General features: G+C 34.1%; 1 protein-coding gene across 4 annotated transcripts in view; it reads left to right on the top strand.

Annotated features, from left to right (window-relative positions):
- The window catches only part of LOC145695169 (protein PALS1-like), a 351,545-nt gene that overhangs the window by 192,664 nt on the left and 141,069 nt on the right, over positions 1-17,812 (top strand). For 2 of the 4 annotated variants that reach the window (XM_081772125.1, XM_081772124.1), the window contains exons 1-3: positions 4,097-4,469; positions 7,469-7,605; positions 17,031-17,452. In XM_081772125.1, the coding sequence (XP_081628251.1) occupies positions 4,112-4,469; positions 7,469-7,605; positions 17,031-17,452 (917 nt within the window). In that variant the 5' untranslated portion in view covers positions 4,097-4,111. Of the gene's footprint in view, positions 1-4,096; positions 4,470-7,468; positions 7,606-17,030; positions 17,453-17,812 lie in introns of those variants that run through there. The other 2 variants (XM_081772126.1, XM_081772127.1) reach the window with 1 other exon arrangement.

Below are 17,812 nucleotides of genomic sequence, written 5' to 3'. Positions count from 1 at the left end.
TTGATGCTGCACGTAACTGGTACCTTCTCAAGTAACTTGAGAAGGTACCAGTTACGTGCAGCATCAAATATTACTTATAACATCACTTTTATAAAGCCAAAAAGCTAACCAGGATACTGTTTTTCGCTTCTCCTGCAAAATGCACATAGCAGGTTTTGAATTGCCGCCGACGATATTCTAATTTACGGGAACGCTGTTTGCAGAATGCTGGCCAAACCATTGTAGTTATTACGGGATGAGAAAATTTAGATTTCGGAATGATACCATCCATCGTTATACTTTCCTTTTTTACTTCTAAAAAGGATGAAAGGTCTTACTGTTCCATTCCGGCACGTGCCTGATGAGTCTCATGCGTGGTTAGGAAAACCTCAGAAGCGTGAACAAAAGTATGGGATGTGGTTATATTAGTTCACAGATCATAGGCCTGGGATGAGAATAGCACGTATCATGTCAACCGGGATGTAAACAGTAGATATCAGGTTTCAATGCGAAGTCACCACCTTCTTTTGTATTTAGAGAAAGTAGGATTGTGTAGCTGTTTGTCTATTAAAATTAATGAATAACGTCAAATTGCCATAAATATTTCGGCATATTAGTAGGTCACTTTACAACGATAATGTATATTTCTTATGTACTTTTAAGTATCATTTTTATTTACGGGCAAAATGAGCTATTTAAAAAGGCACAAGCTATCAAGAAGAAGAAGAAATTACATAAAGAAACAAGTTAAATATTTTGTATTATATTGAGATTTTTGGGGGTTCGAGACAACATGGCGTCGTGATAAGCAGCTCTGTCTTAAACTCCAGTTCGATACACTATTATATATTTTTTATAAGTGTTTTTATTTTTAGTTCAATTTATGTTTGTTTCCAATTTTAAAGAGTGTGGACATTTCTAGTGTTAATAATTTTAAATATCATGAAAAGTTAGCTATCAGACAAACAGTTTAACACGGGCGACTTCGGGCTCTATGCCTGCCCCATTTTATTGCAACTCCGATTGTGATCCTGACAAAGTGTATAACAATTTTAATTTACTCCAATTTTTACTATTTAACAAGCATAGAGTAATAGTCGACATGGCTTATGGCTGCGGCATTCCTATTATAAAGCCACCAGTGTGGTTATAGAACAAGAACAAGAACATATTGAGATTTTTTGTTGTTGTTGCTATGACAACTTATTTATTTGGTGGCGATGGTAATGTAGAAAAATATAGAACGAAGAACCATATTGGAAGGTTGGCAAGATGGCGTAGAATGTTCTACACAATAGAGCGTCATGCTCTTCAATTATTTCAATTTAATTATTAACAACAATTTCAATTTTGGACATAACTTAGTGTATTTCAATTTTTATAGTGTTTTACATAATTTTTTGTATGTTCTACGCTTCTGCCTTCCTTTTTAATTCACAAAGTAGTGTGGAAACAGAACTATTTGAAACAGGCCAATTCGTCCATTTTGGAATGGGCCATTTTTTACAATTATAATAACAACAAAAAGATTTAAACAATTCTAGTGAAGCATTCAACTTGGCCTTAGTGCTGTGACTTTAATTATAAAATCTCCCGCGAGGGAGATGAATAGAATAGAGAGAACCATATTGTTATAATTGGATATATGTTATTTTAAGGTGACAAATAAGATATATGTGAAAAAATATATATAATCTAAAAGTGCATAACTGTGGTGCAATTGATTTGTAATATCGTGGACTTTATAAGTACTCAGAGTATATTTGAATCAGGGAAGGTAACGAAAAGTAAACTAACGTTACATCTTGGTGAAAAAAAAAAAAATCGTGCAGTACAGTTTTTCGTTAAATTACATAGGAAATACAATTGGGATGCCGGGATTTATCCAGTTTCCTCAGTTTTGGAGAGAGAAATCTAAAGTTCTACGAGAAGACCACGTTTTATTTGTTTTAGTCCTGTTTCAGCTATAAGATAAAAATTTGAAGAAATTCTGGAAAAGAGGGCTTCCCTTCCTAACATGTCTGGATAACACACTGCCTTATGGTAGCCTCCGAACAAATATATAACTGCAGACTTGTTTGGTACAATGATGAGTCAAGTCATTTCGCTATTTTCTGTCACTATGAAAATTCAAGCAGGGTTCCTAAAATTACATTTACTGTTCCAAACAGTATGGGTACTAGACAAAGAATTCATAGATCGCACATGTATCATGATGTACATTTATTTAATGCAGTAAGTTTTGGTATTTTTTTTCCTTCGATTCATTTATTCCTTATTGTTTCTTGTTTAGAAACTTTAGAAAAATAATTCATTATAACGTTTACAGATCAGCACAAAACATAACCATTTTAAGTTCCGTATACAGCATATTTCTTTGGTACCCCTAGGAAGCAAGTGATGCTGGAGGTAATAACCTTAACATTTCTGGTTGATCCACTAATTATTCCGTCATTAGTAATTCTTGATCTTTCCATTAGACCAGTGGTATTCAACCCTTGTTCCACGTGCCGCTAACAATACGTTTCCATTCAAGCGTGTTGTACCGTCCTTCCATGGTTTAAACTGTACTTCAAATTCTGTATATGTCAAAAATAAATTATAAAATTTATTACTTACTAAGTAAATAACCCAGTTTTACTATAAACAGGAGAAACATGCTATAAATATAATAGAACTATGTTACAGTTAGCATGGAATAAATATTATATTGTGAACACAAATATTTCGTAACCTGTTTACATTTATTTAATGCATATTTTAAATTTTACGTATCCTCTAAGAAGGCATCCCTTACCCTAAGTTGAGCAAGACTGATTTATTCCATCTTTAAGCATTAATAATTCCCATCCTTTTCATTAGACTACAGAGTAGTCTTGGAACCTAAGTAAAATCAATTTTACAAGTACTCATTAAGTTCTGTCATTGAAGAAGCAAGTAGAGTAAAAGGAAATTCTCTTTAAATCACGTATAACGACTAATTCGTAGCGTTACGGCTCACGAAGGGCTAACCACACTAGTTATTTGTGGGATGGTATATGGTTAAACACATTGGCTTCGATCACTGTTATTTGAACTTTCTAGACCGGAGTGTTTTACTTCGTATTTCAACTATCTCAACTATTCAAGTATTTCAAGTATTAAATATCACGAGTTTCGAAAATTTCTTAATGAAATCCAGAGCAATTTAATTTTGTTCACATGGCCATCCAGGTCTCCTGATCTAATTCACGTGACATCTTTGAGGGTACCTTGTGCACATACCCTTGCTGCTAACAGTGGTAGAGCTCAGAGAACGTATCATCGCAGTTATGATGACCATTAACAGGGGAATTGCTGCAAAACGTATAGTCAAAACACGGTTGTTCTTGATTAATGAGGCACACGTATTTATGGGGTATGACTAAAACTTGAGTGTTTACAGGTCTTTTCGTGTATTAACATTACTATATCCTAATTATAGGATAAGGACACCTCAGTCTGTGGGAAATGCTCCTAATATTTCAAGTCGGCCTAATAGGTGAGCCTGCCTACCAATAGAAGGCGGTAGTGTGCAGGCAATTCGCAGATTTAATTGTAACTTAAAAATTGTAATTTTCGAATTTTAATTCTAGTTCATACATAATTTAAAACTTCAGCTCCATTCAAAGGTCCTGATATTCATTCTTAATTTCCTTATAAAGCAAAAATGGATAAATATTACGTATACCCTTCTTTAAAGTTGAGGTAAGAATTTATTAGCAACTCCCACCCACTCCTTTTATTTATATTGGAAAGATTTGTGAATTAACCCCTCTTCCTTAGGGAATTAACTTCAATTATTGTGAAAAGTAACGTTGTCTCGGGTAATATCCGTTTAATTTTCAACGTGCACTTGGACTTATGTTTTGAGAAGCAAGTCAGAGAGCTTTCACCTTTCCCAACACCACGAAACAACAGAACAGAATAGCTGCGTGTCTGTTATTTTTGGACTCCCAGACTCTCGTTTTGGATGCATTCCCACTTTTCAGTCTGCCTCCTGCGAGCACAGCGAGTGCGGGAGGGTTGTTTCAACCACGGAATAGCTTCGTTGCTATACATATATATATATATTTTTTATGCACATGTGGGTGTTCTTTGTTACACGAGTGTAATGAATTTTTTGTGTTCGTGTGCAACTAAAGACAGTTCCCCTGCTAGTTCGATTCCTAGTGTTAACACGCCTGTTGTACGAAAGAAAACTTCATCGACCAAACGCGTGACTGTTCATCCTAAAGATTCATCAGACTCCTCAGAGATTGACTTCTTACCTGATAGTGATGAGAATATTCGTCCCTTGACAACTGGCAAGAGTAGTGATTTGATATCTAGTAGAGATAGATTGCAGTCACGGAAACAATCAAGAAATAATGCAACTCATCATTCCGTAACCAATAGTAAAGACAAGGAAAGGTGTCATATTGAACATGTACCGATGAAAACAAAAGTGGATTCCTCAACTTCCACTGAAGGTAAAATGTATCCTATGCATCTATTGTTGATAAAGGCTTTTCATAATGTTTTTGAAGTAAAATTTTAAAGCATTTCATTATACTATTATTATTTGTGTGTTCATAAATTGAATTGACATTTTTGTGAAAATACGAGAGCATTGTCTTAAATCAGGATTTGCAGTATGTTGAATTTTCAACTTTGTGTGATTTTTTTTTTTTTTAACATTTCCACAAATCATAAGTTGTTACGTCATTTCTTGAGACATATCTTACTGAAGTGTGAAAGTATTTCCAGAAATTATAAATTGTTACTTCAGTTTTTGAGACATTACTTTAAATAAAGTTCGAGAGCAGTCATTTCCAACTGGATGCTTTGTGACGTCAGTTTACTGCTTGGATTGTTAGTAAACCACAGAGAAAGCAATAAAACAGCAAACTTAGCGTTGTAGAAGACGGTGGTAACAAGGCGTAGTAGATAATTTTGCAGATACACTATTGGTGAATTCATGACTAATCGAACACTGCCAACCCTGTTTTAGCCCTTTCACCTACCTCACTCTCTCCCATTCTTTGCTCAACCTGTTCTCTTCTTCTGACTGTAATTCATAAAAGACCGTTCGTACATCATACTCCTTCCAGATGGAAGTGACTGCTTAAAATCATACGAAATCCATAAATGGTTCTGTTGAATAAACAATAAGTTATAGTAGTTGACATATACTTTCTTAGAAACCTCTTGCAGTCAATACTATGGGTCACGAAATTGCAAATCTAAAGCCTTCGTTACAATTGAAGCAAACACTTCCATGATTTGCTTCTTTCTCAATGCATGGAGTGTCTAATTAATAATTTTCTTTTAGAAGTGAAACTAAACTAACTTCCTAATACGATGTTCCGAAGAGTTTAAGCTGACTAGATATATTTTAAAGCGTTTTTCGCTAAACTCACTTCCCAATTTCTTAAATTTTATTGAATAATTTAATGAAAAATGTCCAAAATGTAGAAAATGTGCCAGATAGTAATGTGCCATTAAATCGCGTTAATAACTGTTTTGATTAGAAATTTTTATTCGAAGTTGGACGTTATAATTGTTGGACACCCAAGTTCATATATTATGCGGAATGTCTTCGAAACAATTATCATTTCATATGATACCAATTTTTAGATACCATCTGGCGCACTTTGTAAATTTTTGATGTTCTTCATTGTGTTTCGGTTATTAACTAAAATTTTAGAAAGTGAGGGTGATCATAGCTAAGAACTTGGAACATTGCGAGTCTCAACGCCGTTATTGCTGATTTAGTTGACAATTTCTCCTCCAGTACACAGTAATTAATTCCTTTTTCTGTGGTAGGAATAAAAATGAAATAACCTATTTTACGTATTTATTATTATTATTATTATTATTATTTTTAAAGAAAAGATATAACATTTTCACGGAAGTAAAATAAAATAATTATTTTAACCTCAAAACATTTGTGTCCAGCACTTGTTTCTTTAGCAGATAGGATTTTATAAGACGCCTTTTGCCACCTTGGGGACCCCACCACCAGACTCGCTCGTTTGCTCGGCCTATCGTCTCGCTCCTCTTAATATACCCACAGTACTACCGAACTTAAGTATCTTTTCCTATTTCAACTACCTAAAAGATAAGATTTTGTATCCCAAGAAAATGCCCATTTAAATAAAATGTGGAATTTCTACATTTCCCCTTTAGACCTTCTAAGTATTAAAAATATTGTTTGGGCAATTTTCCTGAGTTGGGTCGCGGAAGGTTACAGTTATGCCAGATTTTATTATTCTAATCCTGCCCGAAGTGCTAAATATTTTAAGGCGTGGAAGATGTCCCATATAAATGACATGGGGAAAGATTTTTCAGCTACCCATAAAACCACACTAAAGTTGGATTTTTAAAAATATTTTTTGATTTATTTAGGTAACGCTAATGAAAACGTACAAGCATACCAAATTTCAAGTTTGTATTCCAATTCCAAGTACCTAAAACATGAGATTATAAATAAAAGAAAAAAAAGCCCCGTTTAAATAACATGGGAAATTTCTTCATCCCCTCGTTAGACCCCCTAAAAACTAAAAATATTCACTTTTGGCAATTTTCTTGTGGGTTAGTCCCGAAAAGCTACAATCATGCCTAATTCCAGCTTTCCACATCAACGGGAAATACCTGTTATTTTATGTCAGTTCATGTAGCTTTATATATAAAAAGGATTATTTTCTTTTCAGCCTTTATTCGTATAGTATAATTATTCTATCTTTGTCAAACAATCGTTTTCATTTTAATTTCTGTTATAGCAGACGTTCAGGAGTCTTGGTTTTATCGGTTCATTGTTATTACTAGTATTATTGTTGAAGTTTTTCTTAACATCTGAATCATAATCATAATTTATTGCATCCGTTCTCTTCATACAACGAAATTGGATGTCAGTTATATATATATATATATATATATATATTGTTAGTACATACTGATTCTTATAGATTCACTAATTCACTTTTAATTTTATGTATATAAATTGTTTTGCACATATTCTTTAACAGAGTAAAAACATTGTTCTATCAAGTACCTTGTAAGTAAGATTCTGAAGCTATTAACAGAGACCTGATTTTTTTTTAAATACGTGATGGAAGTAAATAGAGTACCTTTGTGAGTAACTGATTTATTGTATATATTTGTTCTATGAGTATGCAAGTGAATGTCTTCTTTACTTCTTGTGTTGTATCTGTGAATATCTTCGTCAACAATAAATTGACTACTGTTTTTCAAATATATATATTAATATTTCGAACAAATACATTGAGGGAAGGGTCATTATTCAAGTTCCTTAAAAACATTTCTGCAAGGAGAGTTCCATTCTATTCCTGAATTGACCCTTGTACTTAATTCATGAGTTATAATTAAAGATAGAAACTTAGATTCATTTCATAATGCAAGTACACCTTTTATTTGCTATAATGGAAATACTTAACTCATTTTTCTCTCTGGTTTGTATACTTTACAGCTCTGGACCTTGCGCAGAACAGCAATGTGCAAGATGCCTTTGTCATCGCAGTGGAGCAGCAGGCTCGCGAGCGACTCGAACGACTCTCTGCTCTTAAACGGATCAAGCCAGTTGATATGACAAAACTGTCCCAACAGGTGAGTTAAACTTCTTAATTTTTTTTATTTATTTATTTACGGGTATTTATTTATTTAATTTTTAAAGAAAGGTAAGTTTAAAACAATAATTGTACACTAATTTAATTCTAAGCACAACCACAAAATAGCTCAGTAATTGATGTTGATCTGTGTTACTCTGTAAACCAGTTGTGGTACCAAAGCAGAAAATGTTAGAATTCTTATATTAATAAAGGAATAAATAAGAATGGAAATCTGACATTGTTGTTCTTAAATTGTAAAGAAATCAGTAAAAAATACTTTGTCAGGTGACACCAGACATGATCATAGTTGGAAAAAATGACAAAGAGACACCTTAAGAGCCTGACAAAGTAAGCGCCTGTAAAATAATTCAAAATTTACATAATACAAAATTTCTTCTGTTTGTTTTCATAAGTGAAGGAAGATAATGAAGTGCAGCTTACCACAATATAAAAAGTATTAAAAGTGAACAAGATATTATCTATAAAATACTATTTTGTAAACTAACAGCAGTTTGCAACTATCACTTAGCTCAGTATGATGTGCTTATTCCGTAGAAAATACGAAAACTCGATTTAGAGGGCGTTCAAAAAATGTGTGGCCCCTGATCCAAAAACTAATAACTGACCAAGATTGCTATATATATATGGGCCACAAATTTTTTTAACGTCCTCTAAATCAAGTTTTCGTATTCTCTGTGGAATAAGCACATCATACTGAGCTAAGTGATAGTTTGGGTTTGAGTACACTATATGTAGCTCTCCAGATATAAGACGTACAATATTTTTTTTCTTTGATGAAATATATTGGATCTTTTGATCCAAAAAGTTCAATAGCATTTTTCAGATTTAGCTTACTTTTAAACTTTTCGGTGTTCGTTGTCTTGGGCTTAGCTAAGAACATTAGCACACAAGTAATTTTTCTTTTTTTGAATTAAGTGGTGTAATAAAATAAACGTAAGATGTTCCAAGATAAATCTCATGAAAATGGTTTATTCAGTCTTTCTTCGAAGTTCCTATAAATATTACACAGAAGATCAGGGTGTGCTGATAAGTGATTGATTGAAATTCACTGGCTTTATGCCAGGATCTCTATATATAATGGCGATAGTGAGAAAACATTTAGATTGGTTGCGATGCAATAACTCTTAGTAGGATAGTCATGAACGTTGTTTCTATGAAAATAGTGCAGTTATTTTTAATTGTGCGAGATCAAGATTTGTTTCGACTTGACCAAATAACCGCTAACAAGTTTTGTAGTGTTTTCAACTACCATATATGTTGTTTTTGTAATTTCTACTACTCTCTCTCTCTGCAAGTTTGATGATCGACATTTACATTTCAGTTAACCATTCCACTATCAGATCAAAAGATTAACACGTGAGATTTCTTTCGTGACAAATTGAAGCCTGCTATTAATACAACTTTCTTTATGTTGCGAAACAGTTCCGCATTCATGCATACAACGACACAGTGTCAGTAAATGGTTTGGGTGGAAAATCGATAGATGCAAGTAAAGATGACGGTAGCATTGAAAGAACGGAAATTGGCGTACGCTTTCTCAATGTTGTAAAGTTGACAAATTTACGTTCTCAGCGACATTTGAAATTCTTGTTTTTATAACCCATAATAAGCAAGTTCTTTGTAAGTAGGTACTTAAATTACTTCTTTGTATTGGCAACTTATCTAAAACTCGTCGGAATATTAAGTAAATTTATTAGTTTTTATTAGAATTCTTAACATTCTCTCTCTATTACACATCTTTGTTCATTGGTGTCACTTCAACGATTTTAAAGTATTCGAAATATTGCAGAATGCATAAATCGTTTCCTCGTATTTACAAAGTAACACCTAATATAGTAATGTTTAAAATCGACTTGTTTTCATTTGAGTTCGCTGGTTTTAATAACTACCAGATCTCTCGTTTACCCATTCGACATCTAGATTGTTTTGTGTCACTGTCAATCAATTCCTCCACTTCTTAGGGTTTAGATTTCTTTCTCTTTCCATCGTTGCATTTTTTCTCGCTTGTTCTCATAACCCGGCCATACTATTTCAGTCGTCGAGTCGCATATATGTTTTGTTTGTCAGATTTGCTACTTTAAATGTATATCCTATACTTCATATAAGTTTATTATTCCTGATTCTACGAAGCTCCCTCGTGGTATATGAGTAACGTACGCGGGAAACCCTGGTTCGATTCCTGATGGTAGGTCATATTAGTATCTCACATAGCTTAGAAGCGGTACGTTGATGTCTCATATAATTTCGGTGTTGAATGGAACTTAAAATTCAAACTACTATCATCTTGATTCTGTCCTGTTTAGCTACCACTCACATTCATCTCAGCCCTTCCGGCTACTCTAGTGGCTAGCGCGGGCGCCCGCCTTTGGTTCAAGTGGTCTCGGGTTCGATTCCGGCTGAGAGAGTGTATTAAAAATTTGAGCGCATTACAGTAGTTCGAATTCCACCTTTAACTGAATGTCCATTTATCATACATTCTCGGCGCTGAAAAGGGACGCTAAAAACTCCAATAAACAACTTCTGATTGCCGCAATCATGTAATTCTACTAAAATTTGTATTCAGAGACACTGTTCGTCTACGTGGATCATTGGTAGTCTCTGACTCGTCATACACGCCATTCTGTGGCTTAACAGGATCTGTTGCAGAATAGTCTGCTAATATATTTCCATCTTGTTAGTATTCTAGTAGATCATTACTGACTAAAGTGAACCCGTCTCCTTCTTGTTCTCTGTATTTACAGTCGGGCGGATATATTTTTCTCCTTACTAGAATACATGTACCCTGTCTTGTGGTTACCTTTATTTTTCTTTCTTGTTAGAGTTCTAGTCTATTTCCCAACTTCTCTGAGCCCATTCTTAATTCGGTATAGTACATTATCTTCTGTATAGAGTGTACAGGGTGTTTCAAAGCAACACCGACAACATCTGGGAGGTGATTCTTGACACCAAGGTAAGACAAAAAGTATAGACCAACCTGGGTGCACAAATGCTTCCTTTCGGAGTTAGAGGCTGCCGAACACATGAAAAAATGAACTTGAAAGGTCCATAGCTCCAATACTATGGGACCCACCGTATTCGGGCAAAGACTTTATTTAGGAACTAGTATGTGCCCTATCCAAATATCCATGTTTCAGAATCCTGCGATACTTCCGCAACAATTTTTATAGAGGTAGCTGATTAGTGCTGCAAATTATGTGCCCGTAACCAAACTGGCTCTATAAAAACTTTTGCGTGAGTACGTTAGTATACTGAAACATGTATTTTTGGATAGCGCACATATTAGTTCGTAAGTGGTCTTAACCCGACCATGGTAGGTACCATAGTTTTGGAGCTGTGGACCTTTAAAATTCATTTTTTTCATGTTTCCGGCAGCCTATAACTCCGAGAGGAAGCATTTGTGCACCCAGGTTGGTCTATACTTTTCCTCTTAACTTGGTGTCGGGTATCACCTCCCAAACGTTGTCGGTGTTGTTTTGAAACACCCTGTATGCTATAGCACTTCTTTTGTTTCTTCATTATATCCATCATTAATGAGAATGATGCCTTTGTTTAGGTCCTTTTTACTTAAATCTTGTGGTTCCTAGACATTAGTTTGCTGTAGCGCTCTTGCTTACTATTTCGTGTGTTAATTGTATTTATTCATTTACTTATTTTTTAAAAAAACATTTTTCTCGAAAGATTGTCTATACCTCAGTCCTTAGAATTTTATCTTGCTTTTTTCAAGCCAATGAACACCATATGATGATCCCTTTCCTTTTTAACAAGACTTCAAGAAAGGACTAGGGTTTAGATTTCTAAGCTCTCGGCATCTATGGCCATATAGCTAAAGACACGAGTTTTTCGCAATGCGCGATAAAACGAAATACATCAGAATTAAGTAATTTTCAGTTTCTTGATATCTTATGATATTCTATGTGTATTTTCATTGATTCCCGTTGCGCGATGAAACGCGAACTTGGCAGTTTTGCGCGAAATTTCTAACTATACGCGATATAACCCGAAATTTTAAAGATACGTTTTCATTACTTTAAGAACGCTAGTTTTCCGTTGAGGGAACGGTAGAACGTGGCATGAATTGTGCATTTTGAGTGATTAGAACTCAACTTTAGGAAACATGTTTCCCGTTAGCTATCACCATCGAAGCTGGATTGGGAATTCCGAAGTGATGATTGTTTGAAGTTTGTTGTACATGCACTGAGGGAGGCTTCCAACAAGCAATGCTAACTGTGAGAGATTTTTTTTTCCAAGTATGGACTGATGATAAGTGACAAATGTATAACAATGAAGGAGGAAAATGTGAAAACATGTAACATGCTTATGTTTAATGCTTAAATGTAACTTGTGCCTATGTGTTTTCAGAAGGTAGCAAAACTTCCTACTCATGGTAAGTTTAGTTACTGATTTTCCTCAGTTTGATTAAAAAAATATATATAATTTTCTATAAATGAAATTGACATTGTCAAGTGAAATATTCAGTGTATTTTCTTTTTAGGTAATGATTTAGTTTTATAGTGATCTATTAATAAAAGGAACAATTGTAGAAATGTCAGGTCTACAAAATGCGAAACTTTATTTTGAAAATGCGACAAATCGCAAAATATGAAAAACGAATAGCGAAATTTCCAAATTCTTAGTGCGAAAAACTCGTGCCTCTACATATAGCCCGTCGTATAAGGGATGACGTTCCTCGGCGACCACACTGTCAGAGGAAAGCGAAAAAAGTGGCCTGGGACCTGTATGTTAGATACCATCCCGACATTTGCCTAGTACGAACGAGAGAAACTTCATTCCAGTGGCTGGCCTGGAAGAAGGTTTTACACTTTTTCGACCGAGTGTCCTCACCACTTCAGGAAAGAACGTGGTTTTCAATTCAGCATATGTATATATGTATACTTATTGTAGGTGTTTACGCGTAACTTCGACATAGGTTAACTGGCTTTGATGATTTATTTATTTTTTTTGTTTAAAATAGTATGCTTTCCCAGTGGTCCCACATAAATTTCATCAGATTGTAATGAGTCTTCGAAGCTAGGCCATAAAACATCTCAGTGGGTGCAGTGTAAAAAAATAATTAACCAACTTCAGTATTTGTATGTTCACTCATAATTTCGACATAGATGCATCTCTTTTGATGAATCTGTTTTTGTTTGAGATAATATACTTTCTTGATAGATCTGTGTAAACTTCATGAGGACCTAATAATAGTGATCGGAGCTAACTCAACGGTTGGCTCTGTTAATATCGTAGTTAACATATTTCATTGTGTGCATGTTCACACATAACTTCAACCGAGTTTGATAATTCTTTCTTAGTTTCAGAGACTACACTTTCTTGCAGGCTTCACATAAATTTAATTAGGATCTAATGAGAGTCTGTAGCTAGATTATGAAACTCCTCAACAGTTGGTAATGTTAATACTATGTGTACGTTCACGTATAATTCTACACGTGAAGTACACAGATATTTTTTTTTAAATATATTTGCTTATGTATGTTTTGTAGACCAGAGCATTTTATAGGAAGTTAGTGTCCAACTGTTAATTTAGATACCTGATTAAACTACTGGACAAACGAAAAAGTGTAAAACAAAATATACAAACTGAAAAGTAATAGTCTTCAAGACCTCACTAAAAAGTAGAAAATAAACTTACAAAAATGAACATTATTAACCGACTTCAACAAAAGCACTAAAAAACAGAACATAATAAAAGCGCGAAAATGCTGAAAATAATAATAATAATTAATAATAATAATAATAATAATAATAATAATAATAATAATAATAATAATAATAATAATAATAAATAATAATTAATAATAATGAACTTGAAAGCATAAAATGGTGCATTACTAAAAGTTTTTGAAGTTGTGGCAACCCAAAGAAATTAATTTCTTAATGCCTAATATGAAATTAGGTTGAATGGTGAGTTTTATGATGCATTTACTTATTAGCTTGGCGCGAATTAAAAAAAAATTATATATAATAGTAATAAATTATTTTCTGCTTTTAACGCTTCTATTTATTATTATTTAGCGCTTTTGTTGAATTGGATTGGAGTTTAACATCCCGTTCATCTGTGAGGCTATATGAGACGTGGACCTACAGGTTTACATGGAATCCGAACCACATATGCTCCGCCGGTAATCAAACCCGCGTCTCCCACTCCAAACGCGCATACGTTATCCAGATAGCCACGATGGAGCTTGGCTGTTATTGAAGCTGGTAATATTGTTTTTAAGTCTTTATTCTCAACTTCTAGTGTTGTCTCAATCCAAAGATGGGATGCATTGTAAATTTGATATGATGTTTGCACTTGGGATATATACTTTGATGATAGAGCAGTACGTATGCATGTTTTGCTGCCATTGTTACAGATAAATAAAACTCATTTGGAAGTTACATGTAAAATAAATAATTGTGTTAAAGAACGTTGGCTTTTTTTTCGCCACGATGTACGTATACTTGGTGTTAAACCAAACTCTTTATGTTGCTCCATGACTTCATTTTTTGAACCTCTTTTCTATGATTCTTGTAGTCATAAAGCCCTCCCTATTAGTCTAATGACCCATTTGATATACGGGCTCTCTGGTTCGATTCAAGGTGGACAGTTTGATTGAACGCATTCCGGTAGTTTGGATTTTCACATTAAATTGTAAGTCCGTAACATTATAATCATGGACATCTCAGTTTCCTTAGTAAATGAAAATGAATGTACGTATTTCTTCATTCAGAATTTTCGCTTGTATATATTTTCTTCTATTGTGTAAACTATTTTAGTAAGTTTAAAATTTGAATTACTTTGTTAGTTACTTAATTTTAAATATTTCGATTGCTTGAAAGTACAAGGGTAGAACCAATGAATTCGTAATTTTCAATAGAAAGTCAGAAAATGTCCGGAGTTGGATTCATTCTTATATATATATAAAACTCGTATATGTTGGACACCAACAGTCCCTTCAAGAACTCAGGAATCTCCAATATAAACTGATTACACTTAGGGTTGCCAACTCCGAAAAAAAAAAAAAACGGCACCCCAGACCCATCCATGGGAAGGGAATGTACTATCGTGGACAAAAGTGCATTAACACCTGTATTCTGCATATCCTTAGTACATTCACTAGTTAGCTTAGTAGATAAATTGTGCTAAAAATGAGAAACTGAAACCAGAAGTGACCATTTTATTGTATTTACCAGTAACTGCCACTTCTGTAAAATTATCGAACCAGATGAACAAAAGTATATTAATCTTTACATGACAATTTTGGATTTGGAAAACGAAATTTATTCTTAAAACTTATACTTCAACTGCAGGAAATTGCTTTAAGAAATCCTTTTTCACTCTCAATAAATGTATAAAATTCCTTACAAGTAAATTTCAAATTGTCCCTCGTACAGTCCCTATCATCTCTTTAAAATTATTTAAACAGAGGAACAAAATATATTAATCGTTGATAGATGGTGAAAAGTGATAGTTTTGGATTTACAGAATAAAAGTTACTTTTTAAATCTATACTTCGAACTAGATGAAATTGCTTCGAACTAGAACAAATTTGAAAAAAAAACGGTCATAAAGGGTTTAGTAAGAAGTTTGTACCGGTCACCGGTTTGAATCAAAATAACAGCAATATTTCCGACCAGGCCGGTGAAAAAACCGGCCGGTTGTCAACCTTAATTACACTTACACAGCCCTAGTAGTATATGCACTTCCATACAAGATAGAGACGTGCAAAGTGAAATTTTCGATGTAGAGCGATATTCAGCTTGAGGATTTTATTACGAAACTAAAAATATTTGTAGTGATATCCTGTGCTTTTAACATAAAACGGGTTCTGATTGCAGAAACAACTTCTGCTGTAATTTTTCAGAACTGTAAGAAAGTAGTTTTTTTAACCTTTACAGGATGAACGGCGCAAGGCTGAGCCAGCAGTTTAAACCTCTATCGCCCCGTTCCTAATTAACCTAGAGAGATGATTTAGGTGTCAATTTCTTCAGGGAGGATGAAACTTTCCAGAAGTGTGCATTTCGTCCACATCGGGGGTCCACCAGCGGAAGGGTTAGAGTGGAAAAATGGATGTTTTTAGTTCTCCCTCCCCTTCATTAGGGGAGGGAAACTCCCCTCAAAGGAGCTACAAGCATAAAAAGTGGCATCAAAGATAATAAACATTCTAACTAATGATACCCTGTGTATGGCCGTTCTTGCACACAACAAATAAGTGTTGTCAAATTCGAGAATTTTTTTCTTTCACGGGTTGGGCTGGAATCTGTATCCCATAAGCTTTCCAACGAGGTAGGCTTATGTCACAGTGACGATTAGGGGCGTCAGGGTAGACCAAAATATTTCGAAAAATATATACAGGGTGATTCTCGTAGGGAACACGTTTGGAATTTTTTCTCACTTGCTATTGAATTTTCACCCTTCACCCTTCTTACATGATTGTACCCAATGTCTGGCCTACATGTAAAAATAGTTTTTCTTTCGTGCAAGTAACAGTGTTGCCAGCTTCTCAAACATTTCTGAAACAAATGTATATATATATATATATATATATATATATATATATATATATATATATATATATATATATATATATATATATATATAATATAATATTACAATAATTTCTTCTGCGGGGGAGCACAAAAGTTAGCTCATTGGAATCTGTTCTGTAGCCTTTACATTGAGGTACGTTCATATCCCTGTGACAATTAGAAGGGGTACTAGGGCTGCCAACGTAAAGGTCTACGATTTTCTTGAAATCCCTTTCTATCCTGTAAAGGTTTAAGTTTTCTGTAGGCAGTTTAAATCTTCCATGATATTGTGAATCAGAGTAACAATAACAAACGATTTCGAAATATTACCTACTTTTACCGGCCAACTGATATGCCATACGCTTAGCCGTCAAACTTAAATAAAGTTTTCTAAAATAGTAACTATTATTTCGTTTTTGTGGTGCTTAGAATAACGTCCCAGATAATCAAGCTCGTCCGTTTTGAGAATACTCAATATTGTCTTTTTAAGAAACATTTTGACTGCAAAATTTAATTGTGATATATCTTTATTATGTTATATTGCTTTATTATGTTTCTAACTACACAGTAAACATTGTTTTGTGTCACATTTTCGTTATTGTAATATTCTTTTATTTTTAAATTATTAATTTAAATCGAATTAAGCTTCTATTGCACTAAAATAAATAAGTAAAATAATGTCACACTTTTTTAGCTATTAAAAAATTAGTCACCCAGCCTAAGTCTAGCTTTAAATGTAAGAGTTTCTTTAAAACTTTTTGAGATAAGTGCAATTTATTTTATTTTATTTTTTAAGTTTGGGAATACAGTACTTTGTCAATGCAACAATTTTGAGTTATTGAATAATGTGTTTTCTTATTTGTACCCCTGCAGCTCAATCAGACGCCAGCAACAGAGAACTCGGAGCTTAATGGTTTTATTGAAAGCAGTCCCATTTATGTGACATCGGTTCCTGAACTTGGCAATTCTCACAGTGGCAAGCAGGCATTCCAACAAGGTCAGCAGGATATCACAGGGACTGCGGGAGAGAGAGTCGTGGAAGGCGCCGCGAAGATTGGACCTGGCTCTCGACCGGAGTTGACCAACGGACAGGTCGCCGAAGAGTTAGATTCGCGGGCGGAGGAAATTGAATTGAAACAAGACTTAAGTAGTGATAATATACCATCACATAGGACAACAAGTCCATTCCAAAACGGTCGGACAGAAGTTCTTATCGGCAAAGATGGTGAACAGACTAAAGTTCGGACTACCGCTATAGTCGAGACAAAGAAGGGTGAATGTGAAGAGAAATCTAGGTAAGAAATGTCTATAGTATCAATGAGTGCATTAGTGTTTACACAATATTGTGTGTTTTCAGTGCCAAAAGAAGTTAGCAGGCAATAGTGTTTTTGACGTGTGTCAAGTGAAGTTAGCTCATAGCGTATGAAGTGTACTTATGTGTGTGTTCCCAAGTGAGAAAATCTTAGTGAAAAAGAAAAAAAAAATCTGAAATACCAGTTTTATTAAAGTGTAAGTTTGTTTTGGTAAGTATTGTACATTACCTTTCTTGCAACCCAAAAAGTACATTAATCAATCAAGTTACTTCAGATTACTTCGAAACACTTGGTAAGGTGAATTAGTCGTTCAGGTATATCAATTTATAATTTGGAAGATCT

The sequence above is a fragment of the Thermobia domestica genome, chromosome 9, assembly GCF_964235325.1.
Source record: "Thermobia domestica chromosome 9, izTheDome1.hap1.1, whole genome shotgun sequence".
NCBI classification, from domain to species: domain Eukaryota; kingdom Metazoa; phylum Arthropoda; class Insecta; order Zygentoma; family Lepismatidae; genus Thermobia; species Thermobia domestica.
This window is presented reverse-complemented; position numbering and strand designations above follow the sequence as displayed.